General features: G+C 35.0%; 2 protein-coding genes across 3 annotated transcripts; one reads left to right on the forward strand and one right to left on the reverse strand.

Moving 5' to 3' along the window:
• The first annotated feature begins 1,075 nt into the window (after positions 1-1,075).
• On the forward strand, positions 1,076-8,210 carry LOC127792071 (uroporphyrinogen decarboxylase 1, chloroplastic). The gene is made up of 6 exons (XM_052322400.1): positions 1,076-1,268; positions 1,394-1,551; positions 3,312-3,694; positions 3,822-4,106; positions 6,700-6,935; positions 7,863-8,210. Exons 1-6 carry the CDS (start codon positions 1,246-1,248, stop codon positions 8,029-8,031), a joined length of 1,254 nt encoding a protein of 417 aa, XP_052178360.1. The 5' UTR covers positions 1,076-1,245; the 3' UTR covers positions 8,032-8,210.
• A 4,556-nt stretch (positions 8,211-12,766) lies between these two features.
• On the reverse strand, positions 12,767-15,785 carry LOC127792072 (protein LIGHT-DEPENDENT SHORT HYPOCOTYLS 10-like). Of its 2 annotated transcripts, XM_052322402.1 has the most exons (3): positions 15,464-15,785; positions 15,079-15,385; positions 12,767-13,102 (listed from the first exon to the last, which is right to left on the reverse strand). In XM_052322402.1, the coding sequence occupies exons 1-2, from the start codon at positions 15,650-15,652 to the stop codon at positions 15,113-15,115; spliced, it is 462 nt and encodes a 153-aa protein (XP_052178362.1). In that variant the 5' UTR covers positions 15,653-15,785; the 3' UTR covers positions 12,767-13,102; positions 15,079-15,112. The 2 variants fall into 2 exon arrangements, with proteins under 2 accessions (XP_052178362.1, XP_052178361.1); XM_052322401.1 differs by having other exon boundaries at positions 15,079-15,785.
• Between the last annotated feature and the right edge of the window lie 3,545 nt (positions 15,786-19,330).

Below are 19,330 nucleotides of genomic sequence, written 5' to 3' on the forward strand. Positions count from 1 at the left end.
GCAAGTAAGTGTACAAGATATTCGTTTGTGGACTAAAAAAGAACATACTATGGCTCTCAGAAGAGCTGATTAATATATATCACAGGACATGCCTCCCTGCCTTTCCTGCATGTATACAGATGATGGGATGGAATAGCTAGTGTCGGCAGCGACGACCATGTAGCAGCAAAGTGTCGACGAGACCCTCATTAATGTGGATGAGATTCGTCATTAATGAGGATGTGATCTGAGGTGAACGCGCAAAAACCAAGACGCGACTGTAATGATATTGTAAAAGAGGGACCAAGATGGGATCGGTGTGGGCTGTCCAAATGGGTCGAGAAAATGGGACTGAATAGTCCAGCTGGGATGGCCCCTGGCCAAATGATATTCGTGGCATATGCCTTTTTTGTTATGCGAGCTGATCGTCTGCGCCAACGAACTACAAGGATCGTTGAGAGCTCACTCAAAACGTAGCTGGGAGCTCACCCGAGTACGTTAATAAGTTAAAGGCGTTACCGGGAGCTCGTTTGGTTCTAGCGTATGAGCATGGGCGCTAACAGTGTGTGAGCTCGCTTTGATGGGCTCAGCTCGAGGTCTCTCAGATCTTAAATGGTTAAGCCGACCCATTGACTTAAGTCTAATCCACATAGTGTAGAATGGAAAATACTCGTAACAAAATATAAATTAAATTAAATTATTAATTTTAATTAATTTAATTCAATTATTTTAGATTAACCAAAATGTTAATAACCTTTACTTCACATATATAAATAAAAATGAATGTGTTGATTGGCTTCTAAAAATGTTTGAATCTTAATAGTTAAAAAATTATTTTTGCCTCTACTCGGGACAAGAAAAAAAGGGTCTTTTTTTTTATGTTTATTGAAGAAAAAGAGCAATTTTTTTTCTAATGCAAAAGCAGACCAATTTGTTTTGTTAAGGTTCGTGAAATTTGATGTTTAAAACTAAAGATTGAATGCTAAGTTGGGATTTTATCCGAAGAAGATGAGGTACTTTGACGGGGTACAATCCAGTAGGGTAAGATGCACCAATTGGATAAGGATAATCGGTCCATCTCTGATCACAGAGAGCATTCGGAGAGAATTCCGAATCAGTTGACCGAGAGAGAGAGAGAGAGAGAGAGAGAGAGAGAGATAAGGAGATAGAAGAAGTGACGGAGATAAGCGCGAAAGATCATCGACCCCTTTCATACACACTGTCCATTCAACTCTCTCTCTTCATTTCCAAATCCTGTTTCGCCAAATGAGTTTCTCACCTTCAAGCAGGTCTCTCTCTCTCTCTCTCTCTCTCTCTCTCTCTCTCTCTCTCTCTCTCTCTCTATTGGGTTTTGGGTGTTTTTCCTTTTTTCTTCGAAGCTCCATGTTCTGACCCTGCAATACGGTGTTTGCAGTGTGAATAGTTGCAATCTGGGCTGGAAATCTTCGAGCTTGTTTGTACAATTGGGGTTTCTTTCCGGTCACCAAATTCCACATGGTTTCTCGGCTTCTCTTCGAAAATTCGATTCTTACAAGTCTCCTTGGGCTTGCTCGTCATCCTCTTCCTCTTCAGGTATGTTCCTGCTCTGGGTTTCCCTTTTCTTTTTCCCCAATCGGATGCATTCACCTTTGCAGTTTCTCAACAGTTGGTGGTAGTGTCGTTGAAAGATTGTAAATTCCAGCAGCTCTCTATCGTGAGGAAATTTTCTTTTCGGAAAATTGAATGGTCCAATAAAATTTGCTTTTGTAATTTTAATGTGTTGAGAGGCTGTATTGAGGATGTTAAGATGGATGTGCCGTTATACAAAAAACGGTAAAATTGAGAATGAGGTTATTCGAATTAATGTCAAAATGGCTCTTATATTGGAGATAAGATTCGTGAGACATGATTTAGATGGTTCGATCATGTAAAAAAAAAAAGAGCAATAGAGGCTCTTGTGCAGAATGGATGGAATGGAACAATTAAGTAGCTAGTAGAAGAGGTAGAGGAAGATGTAGAAAAATTTGGTTGACCCTAGCTATAATATTAGTTATAAATCCCTTACAAAAGATATAGTCATGGATATAAATGATTGGAGAGCTAGAATTCATATAGTCAACCTCATATGGTGGGATAAAGGCTTGCTATGTTGTTGTTTCCACATTGTGTGCTTTTCTCCTTTGTGAACCCCTACTTCAAGATTGTGGTGTTTGTTTCTGTAGTTTCCTGCATTATAACTGGATTGTTGTTTTAGTTTTCTGCCTCAAATTTTTGAACCTGTTGATTGATATAGTATATTTTTGCAATAGAAGATTTGACATTCGTTATTTTTGTCAAGGAAAACCATAATAGTCACTACTATAATTTTACCTAAGCCTCTTCTTGAGTATGCTAATTCCATATGGGGAGATGAGGAAACAATTCCTGCCTTCTGCATATAGTCAGATGAAGGAATTTAAGTTGTTTTCCTGTTGTTTCATTGGACATGATATAGAAGGTCTTGTGTACTCTAGTGATCCAAGGTGAGGCATTGGCATAATCTTTTGTTTCTCATGCATCCGATATTTGGTGCCTGGAAGTATGAAATGAGTTTAGGCAGATCATGGAGTTTCACATTACCTGTACATTAAGTGCCTATTACAAGTTGATGGATGTATACTTTTTGCACCTGTTTCCCCTTCTATGATCATAAGCTTCCTAAATGATTTTATACTAAAAGTGCTCAAGGAAATTAGAATTAGAAGAAATTATGATTGAATTATATCTACTGACTCTTGCATTGAGTTCCTACATTGTTTCTCGTGGGAAGTATCCATCTGAATCGTTTGCACGAATGTGATTGCTTGCCATTCCTAACTTTTTCCCCTGTCAATGCTTTCAACTTGGACCTTATTTTTCAATGATTGTAGTTCAGTTGGTTTAGAAAGTAGCTTTAATAAACATATATTCTTTACGTGTTTAAGATAGGTGACCAAGTTTCCATTAGCGACCATCCACAAAGATTTCTCTGAAATCTCTAATTAATCCAGTGCCTGATAGTTCATTCCTGTTTGTCAGAACAAGATCCATAAGTATAGTTTTTTCCTCTGAAATTTCCTGAATGATGATATGGTCTTTTTTGGGAGTACTTTTACCCTCAATGATTTAGTGGTTATGAACCTTGGTTGGACAGATGATATTCATTTTCTGAACCGACCACTTGTAATTTTATTAAGTTACTAGTGTTTATGTTCTGTTGATACCATTTTCCCCTTGCATTTTCTCCAATTTTATACAAATATGCAGGACTTTCTTTCTTCCTCTTCTTCTTTGTCTTCTTTTTTCATTTTATTTATTGAGCATATCAATTTCAGATCTGCTGTTAGTGAAAGCTGCAAGAGGTGAACCTGTTCGCAGGCCTCCAGCATGGATGATGCGTCAAGCAGGAAGGTATATGGCTGTTTACAGAAAGCTTGCAGAGAAATACCCATCATTCAGAGAGAGGTCAGAGACAACTGATCTCATTGTGAAAATTTCTTTGCAGCCATGGGAAGCTTTCCGTCCTGACGGTGTTATTATTTTCTCCGACATTCTTACCCCTCTACCTGCTTTTGGTGTGCCATTTGACATAGAAGAAGTGAAGGGTCCTGTTATTCACTCGCCACTTCGTTCTGAGGAGAGCTTGAAATCAATGCATCCAATTGACTTGGAGAAACTTAATTTTGTAGGAGAATCTCTCAGAATTTTGCGCCAAGAGGTATTGCTTACTATTTATCTCATGAAGTAAAAGGTGGTCTAAAGTTCTAGTTTATTGCTAGTTTGATTTTTCATGTTTTATAATTGTATAGATTTTGCTGTTAGTTCATGTTATTCTACTTATTCAGGTTCAGGGACAGGCAGCAATTCTTGGTTTTGTGGGAGCTCCCTGGACAATTGCAACATATATTGTAGAAGGGGGTACAACTCGGACATATACCACCATAAAAAGCATGTGCCATACTGCACCACATGTATTGAGGTCTATTCTTTCCCATTTAACAAAGGCAATGTCAGACTACATTGTTTTCCAAGTTGAATCTGGGGCTGATTGTATACAAATATTTGATTCATGGGGAGGGCAACTACCCCCAAATATGTGGGAGCAGTGGTCGAGGCCCTACATTGAAGAGGTGATTTGAGTTCCTTTAGTAATACTGACAGTTTATTAGATCTTGCCGTGTTGACATTTGAGCATAACTTTAGCTATATATTAACTGCTCTTGCACTAACGTTATAAACATATTGCTCTTTCTCTGTGGATTGGCTTCAGCAAAGCTTATTTATGCCAATCAAGCTACCCTTTGGCTTGCTTAATGCACTTTATTTTTAAGATTTTAAGTGCTTGTGGGTTTGTCATTTTAATTGAGAAGCACAGGAGAAACTACTAATTCTTAAACTTTAAAGTTGAGAAGAATAACTACAAGGTAGAAATTTAGGAATGTTGGATCCCTTGCTCATTCACTTATTTGCCGGTAGGGTTCAAGTTCATTCTTAACCATTCCAGTTCAGTTCCTGGCTATGCATGCTTGTAAACATTTTAAGTCCTTGATGTACACTAGCTAAGGTTATTAAGAAATGTGTAACAAAATATTCATTTGAAGTTGAGGAATAGAGATTACAGATTTAAACTGTGGCCAGTTGTAATACCCGAAAACTTTGTAAAGCCTGTATACATAAGGAAATGGAACATTTCAAAGAGTTACGGAAATTTTGGGTCAAAAGAGCAGCCTCCAAAATGGGGGTAGAAGTGTAGTTTCAAGAAAACTCGGGGCACAAGTGTAATTTACTAAAATTCTGGGGTATTGGCATAATAAATCCTTTCCCTAGGGGCATAAGGGAGAGTGGCAAGGGGTCTAAGTGCGATTACTCGAAAAGCTTGGGCCAAGGTATAATTCTTGAAATCCCAAAAGTAGACCATTAGATTAACGAACTAAACCAATGGTGTTGGAAGTAATTATGAGACGCAAAACGGAGCATGAGGTGGTAGGAGCAAGTGGCAATGTAATAATTATGGCACTAGGTGGCCGAACACTTGGTGGAAGATGATTGGCCTGAAAAACTATAAATAAGGCCTTGGGGGTGAAGAACAAAGCATTCGGGTTGGAATTTAGGCTAGATTTTTGGCCATTTGAGAGGAGTGGAAGAGAGGATTTTGTTCTTCAAAGAAAGGGGAAAATTCTGCAAAAAGAAGAGGAGGAATCGGAAAAGAAACGAGGGAGAACGGGTTTCGCTGGAGTTTCCAGAGCTTCGTTGGAGTTCAGACCAAAACTAACGGAAAACAACAAGGAAGTTTGATCTAAACTTATATTCTAGTAGAGGAGAGAGAGAGGGCTATAGGAAAAAACGGAAGTCGAATTAGAGTTAAAATAAAGGAGAAAAGCGCAAAAAACAGAGGCAGTTGTTCATCGTCGCCGAAGAAGGAGGCGGTGCATGTAGAACACTCACCGGCAGAGGCTGCGCGCGGGCCATCTTCTGGCAGCTCATGCAGCCTCCTCTCGACCTGCAAATTTCCAGAAAAGTCGGTTAATTCAAGTAGAACAAGATTATGTAAAAATATTTGATGTTTGAATTACAGAAATTAGTGTTTTTTGCAGAAACCTAAGTTCGTTTGCTGTGAACTGAACAATAACTTCCAAAGATAAATAGTTAATGTGAGTGGTTCCTGCATCCTTCTTGCTCCATGTTGGCCATTTGTTGATTCATTTGTGTGCGATTGGTAGCTTTCATCTCATGTTTCATTTGTGTGAAGCATACTTTTCTATTTTTCATGCATCATGGTACTTGTGGACTATGGCTAGTTGTTGTAGGTCATCATGTGTGATCGGGAGGGATCACATGCCTGTGCGGTGGGGCCGATGAGTTTAGACATGATGACCAGCGGGAGTGATTGCAACACCTTGGCATGGTTACTACAGGGGGAGATTTCATACTGCATATTGCATTTGCACACATGTATTTTCCTTTTTGAATCACTCATTGAGATATTTCATATCTCATATCGGCATATTCAAATGTGCCAAGTACTCCAGGTTCCAGTTCTAATAAGGGAAAAGAGGTGATGCTCGATTAGCTTTGAGTTTTGATTGTTGTATACTCATGTAATCCAATTGGTGTATTGTAAATAGCAGTTAGGATACTCAAAGTTTGTAAGGGGTGTGTGAGTATCCCACGGATGTTCCGTGTTGTATTACAAATGATGTATGTAAGTTACCCACGAAACACTATAGATTAGTGGGTTTGATGTATTGTACGTGCTAGAGGGTGATGCACTGTAGTTTGTAATCCAGATATTTGAGTCCAAAGATGTGCCTGCGTAAGTGTGGGAGTCCATTACATTCGTGCTAAAGGTATCATTGTTGGGAAATCCTAGCCATCTAGCTACTCAAGTTCGGTCCTTAGCTTCCATTGTCAAGGATTTTCCCCTAACACCTCTGTGTGGTCTTAGTATTGATATAGCATAAAAAGGCAAGGCGTTACACAAGTCCATGAACACCCAAAGGATCTCTTCCCCTTAGTGATTTGCAACTTCTGACTATGAACTATATTCTTTACCTTTTTATTATTGACACCTAGTCACTTGTTTTTAGGAATCAGAATCTGCTCCAAGGAAAGTTTCCACTTGTATGTTTTTCACTTCTACAGCATAATGTACAGTTCTGCTACCACTGGTCATTTTTTGCTTTTTTCCCTCTTAGTCACCTTATGGACTTGTTGACATTGCAGATTGTGAGTCTAGTAAGGAAAAAGTGCCCTGGAACCCCACTTGTTCTCTACATTAATGGGAACGGGGGCCTTCTTGAGCAGATGAAAGGAACTGGAGTCGATGTGATTGGGCTGGACTGGACGGTGGATATGGCTGATGGAAGAAAGCGTTTGGGCAGTGAAATAAGTGTACAAGGAAATGTGGACCCTGCTTATTTGTTTTCTCCTCTTCCGGCCTTGACTGATGAAATTCAAAGGTTTGTGATGCAAACTCAAATTCATGTATGAACATTTCCTATCATTTATTTCTGTAGTGTTGATTGGACCTGTACTTGAAATGCTAAAGCTTGGGATTGAATTGCCTCTTCTTCTGATTATTGTTTAAGTAAGATTATTTAATAACATCAAGAGGCCATGGTTACTAGTTGTATGTGAAAGAAGTTATGCCCCATTGACTTGCTTGTCCGGGTGCTTAGACCAAAATATTTGTCACTAGGAATGACCAGAAAGAAAGTCGACACTCACATAATGGGATAGGTGGTTTCAATTATTTAGTATTTTTCTTCAATACATATAGCTATATATTTCAGAATATGTGGACTTGTAAGAGTAGTGTTGCCTTTGTGTCTTCCTTGTTTTCATCTGCTATTCGACACCGACAACATGTATGGTTGTTATTCTGACACAGATCTGAGGTTGTCTCAGCCAGCAGCCTCCGAAAATCTTGATGTTCAAACACAGATAACTCATTATCTGGTGTGGCAGAAACAGGCAAAAAAGAAAACATTGTTGATGCATGAACATGTGGGCTGGATTTGCCATAAACTTTGCAGTTTGGTGGGCTGGATTTGCCAATAAACTTTGCAGTTTGGTTGAACTTACACCAAACAAAAAACGAGATTACTAATAAGGTTGGGGTGACGCCTATTTTAAGGTAAAATGAGGGAGCAACAATTAAAATGGTTTAGATATATGAAAAGAGGACTGATAGAAGCACTTGTGAGGCTAGAAAATAAAATGAAAGAAATTTATGGCAAAAGAGGGAGATGAAGACCAAAGGAATAGTTCATGAAGATCTAGAATTCATTTAGCCGTCACCTAATGAAATTAATGCTTATGATTGCTGTTTGTGTTATCCCTAATTGTGATTCCAATTAATCCAGCTCATTGAATCCATTTGGCAGGGTTGTGAACTGTGCAGGGCCAAGAGGTCACATTCTCAATTTGGGTCATGGGGTTCTTGTTGGGACACCTGAGGAAGCAGTCGCCCATTTTTTTGACGTAGCAAGAACCTTGAACTTTGAGGAACTTGCCGAAGATCATTTTGTGGAGGAACCTAGATTGGTAGTTTGAAGACGATTGTTTTCGTAGAAACAGGCTCCTGTTCTGTTGTAGAATTAGCCCTTTGTTTTCGCTCTTAACCCAGTACCCAGCTGTGCGTCGACCATTATTTTAGCTTGCACATTGTAGTTTGAGATACAATAGACTGCATTGTTGAGATGAATGGAAAATTTGTTTCTCCTTTCAATTGATTACTTTCCCATCTTGTTTTCTTCCTTTTGTTTTAGTACTTTCCTTCGTCTTCTTCCCTGCATATTAGGGAACATTTTCTCTGCATTTGGGGACCTGATTCATTGCTATTTGGTAGATATGTTGTTGCTACTTGCTAGATGATTGTGAACACAATCAGCAAAATGGACTATGTCCAGCTGCAACCCTAGCCTTTGCTGCTCAATGCTTTCAGTTTCATCAAGCCAAAGCAGATGCCAATTCTGGTTCTTGAATCCTCCACCACACAAGGTGGTGGTGACACTATTTTGAACAAAGATTTGAGGTTTAAGTTCGAGTCTAATACTTAATTATCGTTATATTATTTATGAATTTGATAGTAATAGAGTTGATAACTATGTCTTGAATGATGCTTAATATGATTTTTTCCGAATAAAGATTTAAGATCTTAAATTTGAGTGTAATACTCGATTATCGTCATATTATTTATGAATTTAATAATAGAGGAGTTGGTGACTCTATCTTGAATGACGCTTAACATAATTTATTTCGAACAAAGATTTGAGATCTTAAATTTAAATATAATACTTGATCGTCGCTATATTATTAATGAGTTTTATAATAGTAGAGTTATGACTTTATTTGGAACGAAACTTAATATGATTTCTTTTAAATAAAGATTTGAGATCTTAAGTTTAAGTGTAATACTTGTCTTGAATGACACTTAACATAATTTTTTTAATATTATAAATAATTAATAGGATAAATATTTGTCAAACTAAAACAAAAAAAAATATACTATGGGTATTATCTTGAATTTCCTTTTTAAGAAACTGCCACCTCCCAAATCTGCATGACAGAGTTGACTGGCCAGGTGGCCTACCCACCAATGTTTGCCTTCCAAGGACAAGAAAGCCTTGGAAGTATAAAAAAAAAGAATATCACATAGGTGGCTCTAGCTGTCTGGGACTTTGTTCATGGGGCATTCATAGGGTGTCCAAATTGAGCCAAGTTGGCTCAATTTGATGATAGCTTAAAAGGGCACTCTGCCTTTGTGCCATGCACTACCTGGATTTTGTTTGGAATATTTAGGGTTTAGAATTTTGTTTGGAATATTTTTTTTTATTAATTTATAATATTATAAGAAATAAAAAAATTTAATTTTAAAATAAAGTCATATAAAGTTTCCTCTAACTTTTGTATATGTTTTCTTTATGTTAGGAAGAATGTATATATATTCGTTGATTAGAGTTTCTCTTTTCTAATTTTTTATTGTGAGATTCAAGATATGTCTTAACACTAAGTTATAAATGTTTTGAATTTTTTTTTTATGAAATATTTACTTATAAAAAAAATAATTTAAGTTTTAGTTTAAACTAAAGAAATCGATTTGAACAAATTAGTTTAATTCGAGATTGATCAAAAAATGATTTGGTCCACGATTCATTCAAAAGTTTTAACCAGTTTTTAACGCTTGCGATAATAATACATATAAATTAAATTATATAATATATTATTAAAATTGTAGTATAATATTTTTTTTGGATGATATATATGCAAATATGTATTTTTAAAATTTTATATTTAAAATAAAAAATATATATCGATTTGGATAGGACTGGCTAGAACGGAATCACACTCTCTTATTCTTTGCCAAAACAGGAAAAGGCTCTTTCCTCTCAAATTTTGTATTTCTTAGGATTTGTTTGGTATCTATATTAAATAACGATGAGATAAAATTAATAATAACTTATAATAATATTATTAATTTACATTTGGTAAATGAAATACTATCTAAGGTTATAAAGATAATATATTTTTATATGATATATATATATATTATAATTACATTAAAATTTAAAAAAAAAGAAAAGAAAAAAGAGCTCTAGTAAAGTGGCAGAGTTGCCGGAACTCCTTCCTAGGGTTCTGGCAAATTGACAGACCGACCGACCGATCAAGAGAGAGAGAGAGAGAGGAAATTGAAGAAGAAGCAATTGCAAAGAGAGGGCTAAAATGGAGAAGAAGCAGTTGTAGGAAAAGGGAATCAAAGATGGAGCTTTGCAAAATGGAGGTCTGGAAATCTCAATCTAGACAATGGTAGCGGCGGTAGCAGAGATGATGGTGGCCGACGGTAGTAGTGGCAGTGGTTGTGGATAGTGGTGATGGTGGGCATTGGCAGTGGCCAGATCTGCAAAGAGGCATGGAACATCAAACTCCAAGAGAAATCATTTTTAGTTTTGTTTTAAAATGTTACATATATATACATATATATATATATCCAAATTTAAAGAAGTAATAAAAATATTCAAATTTTTTCATTAAAATAACTTGTCGATTTTTGTTATCTTAAAATAAAAAAATTAATTCATTAGAATAACATAGACAATCCATTACATACGCTCGAGAACTTGAAATATTGTAAGGTCATGAATTTAATTTTATCTCCACGTGAGACTACGACAATCAACAATCTATTTGAAGGGACAGTATCCAAATTTTGATTCATAATGAATCTATCCATTTATCAAAAATTATGGAACAAGTGAATAGTAAATTTTAAAAAAGATGACCAACTAGATAAAATATCTGATATACTCTTTAGTTACTTTTACGGGTTCAACCTAACTAACCAAATAACATAGTGAATATATCGTATTAGTTGGTAGCACAAACTATTATCATGACACCTACAAAATCAACACAAACCAATACCCACAATTTGTGCACCATTAGGGCATGATAGGCACCGATTAGGCTGTTAATTTGTTATTGAGACAATTAGTGGGTCTTTTAAGCTAATCAGCTTTCAAGCTTTTATTGTCTCCTCGTAGCCCAGTAGGGAGACTTTCTTATGGTCCCATGCTCCATTAAGACCCCTCCTTGTCCCTTCTTCAGGCGCCATCCTAATTATTCATAGAGATCTGGGATTCTCTTTGATTGATGACCACAGGTGTGTTCCTAGCTAGCTAGCTAGGACCCCTTCAATTGCCCTAACCTATGCACTTTTTTTCTTCCTTAAGGGCTATTTATGAATCCCAAAATTTGGGTCAAATTTTTAGGGTGAAAGGACAAATGGGTTTTTTTTTTTTTTATTCTCTTGGTTTAAGTTAATATTTACGAAAGTTCCAATAAAAGATGGTACTGTACTAAATGAGTTAGTCAAATTAGAACTTGAGGAGCAATAGAAGAAGGATGATTTAATTGATAGTTTTATTGAAAACCCTCAAGGTGAGAGCTTCCACATAATTGAGATTAGTTGTGTTGATTAGAGTTGAGGGCATACTTAACTTGATAACTCAATAGAATTATTATATCAATATAAAAATCAATAGAACATAATAGTTCACTCATCAATTTCTTCTTTTGGTTTCATATTTCAACTTACCAAATACATGAACCCATACCGACCAAATAAGTGTGCCGCTAGTGCTAGCTGAGTGCGCGTCAAGTCGTAATTTTGGAATATCAGATGAACAGTTTATTTTTTTGTCGGTTTATATTTTTTCTTTTTTTTGTATCAGAGTCATTGAGTACTTAAAGTCACATCGACAAGACAAAAGTCACTCATACGAGTTTAGTGCATATCGAGGTGTCAACTATATAAAAATATAGTCTCATTCTTATCAATTCCCAAATATTACTTAAAACATTTTCTTTGAGGTACCCTCCACAACAATTTATGTGGTTTAGGGTCTCAACCCATCTTTATAGATTCTTTTCTCCATTACTAGCTGCTTGGAAGTTTTCTCTTATCTATCATCTATATGGGATAAAAATCTATGAAATAAATAAATATTAATTTGGCAATCTAAGTTCTATATATGTGTGTGTGTCTATATGTATGCATATATAAGCAAATGAAGTGGACCATCACAATCAATAATTGGCTTTCATTTATGGTGTGGACAGATTTTATTTTGTTGTCTGAGAGATCATGAATTGTGTCTATACAATGGACAAAGCATAAACATTGTTTTTGTCAGTCATAAATCAAAGAGATTCTACTTTCTGGTCACTCATATAAATGCTCTTTTTGGGTATTTAATTACATATATATAACAATAATTAGATTAAAATAAAATATCTTTTAACTATAAACTTTGTTATTTTTTCACTATTTTACTGGCAAAAATGGAGTGCTTAAGTCTATATCTATATAATGCCTCTCTCTCTCTCTCTCTCTCTGTATATATATATATATATATGTATGTATATTCAAGTTGAGATACATAATTAGGATAATGAAATTAATATGGGGAATCCAATGGTACTATGTGGACCAAGGTATATATATAGATGATGATGTGCATGGGACAGATCACATCATAAAGTGGGACATGCCATCATACATAATTCTGAAGGAAAATAAGAATGAATTCTTGTGTTCAGACATGGGTTTAGATCAGATAAAGGAAAATACAATCATGTACACATTCAACATAAACTTCATTTATTTATCTATTTGGCTGAACTAGCAGGATGTAACTAGCTAAAAGCCATAGACATTAATGTGATCAAGAAATGATGCAAAATTTAGGGTTTCTTTAAATGTGGGAAGAAGTTTATGTTGATCTATAAATGATCAGACTGATTGCATGTGATAATATATAATATTGCTAAATGGGAGCTAATGAAAGAAGAGAACATACTGATCGGTACTTCAACTTCCGGATCGGTCTGCATCAACTTCACGCATTAATCCTCATTTACACAATTAGCATATAGTGCTTAAGCAACATATTTAGAGAGAAAAACAAGAGAAGAACAGATTGGGGACTTGATCATGATCAGCATCGATCCCTCGATCCATCGAACACTGATAGCAACATCCATCCAATCCTATGTAGAGTTTCCAAAAATGTACCAAAGCTTGCCAAGAGCTGAAAATTATATATATATATATATATCGAGGGACCTGTAAATTTGCAACATATTAATTAATTCACAGGTTACAAAAGAAATAATCTGCTAGTTATGACAAATAATTAATTAAAATTTTTTGCTTATGGAAATGATTAAGCAATGCCAAAATCAACAGAATAAACTAATTAACAGGTAATGTCTTTGAATTAAATGATGTATTGTGAACTATATATGAATTAAACTACATTGATATGCATGATATTATTGTTTTGATTTCCCATATCAATAATCTCTATATGTATATAGTATTGTAACCAATGCCCACGAATATAAATGAATTTATGTATGCATGTATAATATATGTTTGATCACCCATAGAAATAAGTCCAAAAGCTTCATTGCATCTACTGTCAGCACAACATAATGTAAGAATATTAGGTGACTAAACATTCAGCCTAAACATGGTAGACATGGGTATTAACTAAATAAGATAATATACTCAAGATTGAGTCATAGAATTTCTCAATTTTGACACAAGATACTTCTTAGGATTGATTAATTTCATTTGATCTAATAGAATGATTTTTCCATATCCAGACTAATCCCAATCCAAGCGATATTGAAACGTAACATACGATTCCATTCCTTCAGCTATATCCTGTATACAAGTAATATTGCAAGAAGACGTTGGATCAAATTGAAAACAAATGATGAACGAAGGGGACACATGATCTTCAACATATCTGCAAAATCTCAGATTATCATATAGCTGTTGCAGTTGAAAACAGAAAATTAGGAGAAGTAGAGGAATTAATTACGCATTAACATGTCTAGTAATCTTTGCAAGAATGTAATTAAGGCTGTGGAACTGGCGAAAGATCACTGATATGAAACTAATCAAAGGGTTTATTCCGAATGCCTAGTGCTAACTAATTAATGATGACAAGGCTCAAAATGAAATTACAGATGCTTAATCAGGAATATATATATATATACTGATGTTTGATCTGAAGATATGTAGTTGATACAATTATTAGTTTGAAAAGATTTGTTTAATTTTTGAAGGTGCCTCATTATTTTCCGTTGATCCATTAAAGTTTTTCATCCCATAGCAAGCTTCTAACTAAGCCTAGACGATCCAAAACTTCATTGATACCTAGGTCATTCAAAGAAGAAGAAGAAGAAGAAGAAGAAGAAGAAGAAGAAGAGAATCTGGGACAAAATTGCAAGAGATAAAGAGGAGAGATTTGTTCATGCATTTAGTTAAGATCCAAAAGAATCTAAGACAAAGAGCTGATATGCTGATGTGTTAACAACCACAAATAAACAAATCATATACATAAGCAATGGGTTGCTTAATTAATTAATTAACTGTATTTCTACTGTTTTCTTATTTATTTAGTTATTTGAAAATTGAAATTATGCACATAATATGATCATGTCTTAATGGCCATTCATGGCGGGCACAAAAGATCTTGTAAAATCCTTAAAAGGGCCAAAACCAGAGAAAAGTAGACATACAAACAGGTGACCTTAACTTTGGGTATTAACCACCAAAGAGCTGTGGTTTTGCATGAGAGAGAGAGAGAGACCTATAGTTGTCATTGGCCCCTAACGTTGGTAAAAGACGTCATAGTAAAGTTATATGATTAGGGTAAGTCTATCTCTGTCTTGAAGGAGACAATATAAATTAGGGTTTTGGAGCACTAGCTAGTCCTAGCTAGGGTTTACTATCAAGGAAAAACAAGATGCCTCAATCAAGAAGGGATAAATGCATAGTTCCAATTGGAGGAGGTTTCTTCCTTTAGCGATTTCCTCATTCAACGAGGTCGTTGGAACGATCTAAGGTTCAGAACAGAAAAGCAGAAAAACAAAAATCACAAGCCTTATTGCCACCACTTCATCATGAAAAACTCATGAATTGAGTTCCATGAAATTTTTGTACCCCCTGCGAAGTCAGTAATTTCTATGATTTGATCATCTCATGGCTAGATTCAGCAAATTAATAAATAATCCAATTCTACGTACCCATTTGATTAATTAAGAAGCTAGCCAAGAACATTCAAGAAGGCTGCATAAGAGAGCTGGATGCAGTATTATCACTGGCTTTCATTTGATTCCTCTTCTTCTTCTTCTTCTTGTATGGAATCCCTCTCGCCTTCGCCTGAGAATCCCTCACTTCGCGAAGATAAACCCGAATTGCGCCACTGGCAAAAGGATTAGTCTCTGGCAATCCACCGTTCTCTTCGTAAGCAGCCCTAAGGCGGCCGATAAGCGCATCGAGGCTGCCCCAAGCTTGCCTTAGCGGGCAAGTGCAAGGCCCCGGCGGCTCGGGCTGCCCAAAAAACACACACCCTTGTAAGTGCACCTTAGTCTTGCCAAACTGATCCAGATACCTCAAAAAATCAAGTACATGGTTGTAGTTGCACTGTGCCATAGCCACTGGCGGCCTCTGGTTCTTCAAGTACTGCCCAAAAGTGTTCCAATCGCGTCGCTTCTGCGACTCATACCGGCTCAGCTGTGCCGGCTGCTGCTGATCAGCAGCTGCAGGACCCGTTCGCGACGATCCTTCGCCTAATTCTTTGCCCTTGTCAGTAGACATGAAGGCCTCAAATGGGGCTGCGGTGAAGAGTAGTTTTGGCCAAGTCGATCGAGAGAAGAAGTAGGAAGGAAAGGAAGGATATATTATTATTGAAGGGGTGGAAGAGAAAAATGGAGATCACATCATGGGGCTGCTGAGGAGACACAGAATGGGGCCAATGAAAGTGCTTTAGCTGGCTCCTTTTTCTACCTCCATGACATTATTTTTTTCCATATTTTTATAATTATGTTACCATCATAAAAGCAATCATTATAAGGCATATTAGCAAATTTAGCACTATGATTTGGGACCCCCCTAGAGATTAGGTGGCCTGTGGAGGTAATTAACCTGGGTTAGCTAAGGTGCGTTTGGCTGGTGATGCAGTTAATTGAATAGCGAAAAGGGAGATCATCAACATAAAAGATGCAGCATCTTCCTAGTGTTTATGAGTGGTGAACAAGCTTGTCTCCTTTGAAATTTTGAATGAATCTGTTGAATTGTAAAGAAGGATATAACTTCTGCTGGTAGCCAACTAGCCTTTAATAGAAGTTCTTTATTATTTGTTTTTTATTTTTATTCTTTTGGTTCTGTAAAATAAGAGAATGTTTGGGAGTACTACAGGTAATCCTATGAGGCCAAAAGGGTAAGTAGGTATAAGTTTTTTAGGAGGTGTCTTTGTACATGAATTTAGATTAAACACTTAACCGTTTATTATTCATAATGTAAAACTTCATTTTAAAATCTTTTTATTAAGCTGGTGGTCCGTGTGATTCGATACTGTTAATTACATAAAAAATAGAAATAAACTATTCTTACAAGATTTAAAGTGAGTTCTTATGGACAAATTGACCCAACTTTGCCATCTGATATACCATGCACCTTCTTGGGGTAAAAGTTCTCTATCACAAGATGATTTTATATTTTGCTAATCCCACTTGTTGAATGTTTATGAAATTTCATGTGTAAATCATCTAATTCAAGGGAATAAATTTAAGATTAATTACGTACCATCCATTTTAATTGACTAATTAATTGATTGATTTCAAATCAGCAATTATATATATTACAGGTATTCAGTGGAGGTGGTCTCTTATCCTTCCTTAATTTCAGTAGTGGCAGACCTTGCTTGAGATTACCTTCTGGTGATGAAGGTGGGAAGACCCTATTGAGGGTATAGATAATAATCAATTGGGCATCCCTAAAACAAATAAAAATTTAATATTGGTTACCAAATATATAATAATACTGTGGCTACTATTTATCTGTTAATTTTAGTGGACGATATTATACGTTTTACTTAAGTCGAGATGTATCATATTTATACGTAATTTTCTCTTAAATTTAGCCAAAAAAAAAAAAAAAAAAACTGTTTCAGGACTAATAGTCGATATAGAGTAAACTTCTCTTAATGCACGGGAGAAATTCTCTTTCTTTTATTTATTTTTATGAGTAAACTTTTTCAGCATTTCTAATCTCAACCTTGCCTGTCAAATAAATAATTAAATTGAAATAGAGACAAAGAATGCTATATGCAATTGATTAGCTTGGAATCAAGGTCACCTTTTGCATTAATATGAAGAAAAAACAACAATTTGTCCATTTTTGCCTACCCTGTAGATTTAGCAATGGCCTTTTGTCTTAGCCTAAATTGGCTTTCACCCTTCAAAAAGGCTAGGAGAGAGGAGAAAGTGAAGGACTCATCAAACTCTCTCATTGTGTTACAATTTTCCCTTTTTTTAGCCAAAAAATAAATCTTATTCTTTGAGAATGGTAGACATACATCATATTCTTAAGAAGATTTGGTTGACGACTCTTAAAAATCTTGTACAAAATGGGATTAACATGTACAATCTTGTCATTCTCAATGTCCAATTATAGCAATTCATTTTTTTTTTTAAATAAAAAGGGCAAGTTTAGATTTTGAGGGACATTGTGCATAGAAAGAATAATCCTAATTCTTCACCTTTTTCATTATGTTCGGCTTGATTGAGCTTAGCCCATGCTAGTTATCTCATTTTACTATAGGCATGTATTATTCATGAGACCAGCAATACCTCTGTTAAGCTTTAGTGACCATTATTAATCCTTTTATATTTATACTTCATTTGTCATCGTTGTTTTTAACTTTTTATTTTTATCAAAACCGACAACCATTGTTTGTAGAATATATATTGAATTAATTTTTTACATACAAATAATAATTAACAAATTATGTATATCTAATAAATATATAAAAAATTATATGCTAACTTGCTTATCAAGACAATTTTTACTCGATCCCCTCTATCTTACTTCTTTTCTTTTCTTTTTTTTTTTTAAAAAAAAACTTTGAAACATATACCTTTTACATTGAAGAACAAACAATATTGGGATTATGGGACAGATGGCCCCATCTCAGGTACTCTTGTTGCTTCACTCTCAAATTAAGCAAAGTCATTAATGAAATAATTAGTACTATAGCTAATTATGTATAATTTTCATTTTCTTATATCATTAGAAAAGCACAAATTCAAATTCAAGTATTGTTCATGAATTCATAATATCAATCATTAGTTAATGATTCAAATTCCTCATGGGTTTTGATTTTAATTCACAATTAAAAATTTATATACTACTTGTACATCAAGGATTACACCTTGGGTTACACACACGAGCACAAATGACTAAAATATTTCTCGCACCTCACTATCTTGGGTGAGAGGTATTTTTATTATTTTAGCTATATTGTGTAATCTAAAAAATATAAATAACATTTTTTATTTCACAAAGCCTTTTTATATGAGTGTTTAGATTGTTACGTTTTTCTTATTGTTTGAACCTTACCCAACCAACAATTTTGTTGGCTTAGAAAGACTCATGGTAATGGTGCACCACCCTTCTTCGTGACTTCTATTGTCAACTCTTTCGTCATCAAGTTGTAAATTTTTTTATTAGGTGTCAATTTTTTATTTTATGAAAAAATGTGTTTTGTTAAATACTCAAAGGGGTATGATTACTCTGACCCATTTGTGAGCTGTGTTTTTGGTAAACATTGTAGTTTCATACTTTAGGTTGTTTTCCACTATTTTGAGTTTTGAGTTATTTAGGAATCTTCCAAATACATGGAAGACACATATGGCATTTCTCAAATTGAAAACTATATCTAGATAGAAAATTGATTGAGCCTCTAATTGGTTTTAGGTGTATCTATTGATGTGACATATTTTGAGTAACAAAATATTTGGACTAATAATATTGTCACGTAAGATTAATAAAAATATAATATTGATTCAGAGTTGACATCGAAGTGAAACTCAATAGTAGAAAAAAAATAATCTAAATCAAACTTGACACGAAATCCATTTACACATAAGAATTTCTAATTTTAATTTGTACTTATCTTTTCTCATAAAAAAAAATAAATTTTGAATATTTATTGAGCAAGATCTTGTTTTTTCCTCAAGGGTGTCATTGGATTCCAAGCTCAATTTTGGGTTTTGTAAATTAATTAGAATTTCTTTATGTTTTTGCCAATAACACCTAGATATATCTAGAGATGTTAAACTAGGGGAAAAAACAAAATCTATCTCAATTGATGTGACCTGAGCATTTTCCCATTTAGGGCACAAAAGAAAATGCTAAAGTTATTGGATTTATTTGGAAACCCTCATCGTTAATGGAGAATAATGTTTTTTCATAATTTGGAATATTATTAATGTA

This window comes from Diospyros lotus, chromosome 15 (genome assembly GCF_014633365.1).
Source record: "Diospyros lotus cultivar Yz01 chromosome 15, ASM1463336v1, whole genome shotgun sequence".
Lineage (NCBI taxonomy): Eukaryota > Viridiplantae > Streptophyta > Magnoliopsida > Ericales > Ebenaceae > Diospyros > Diospyros lotus.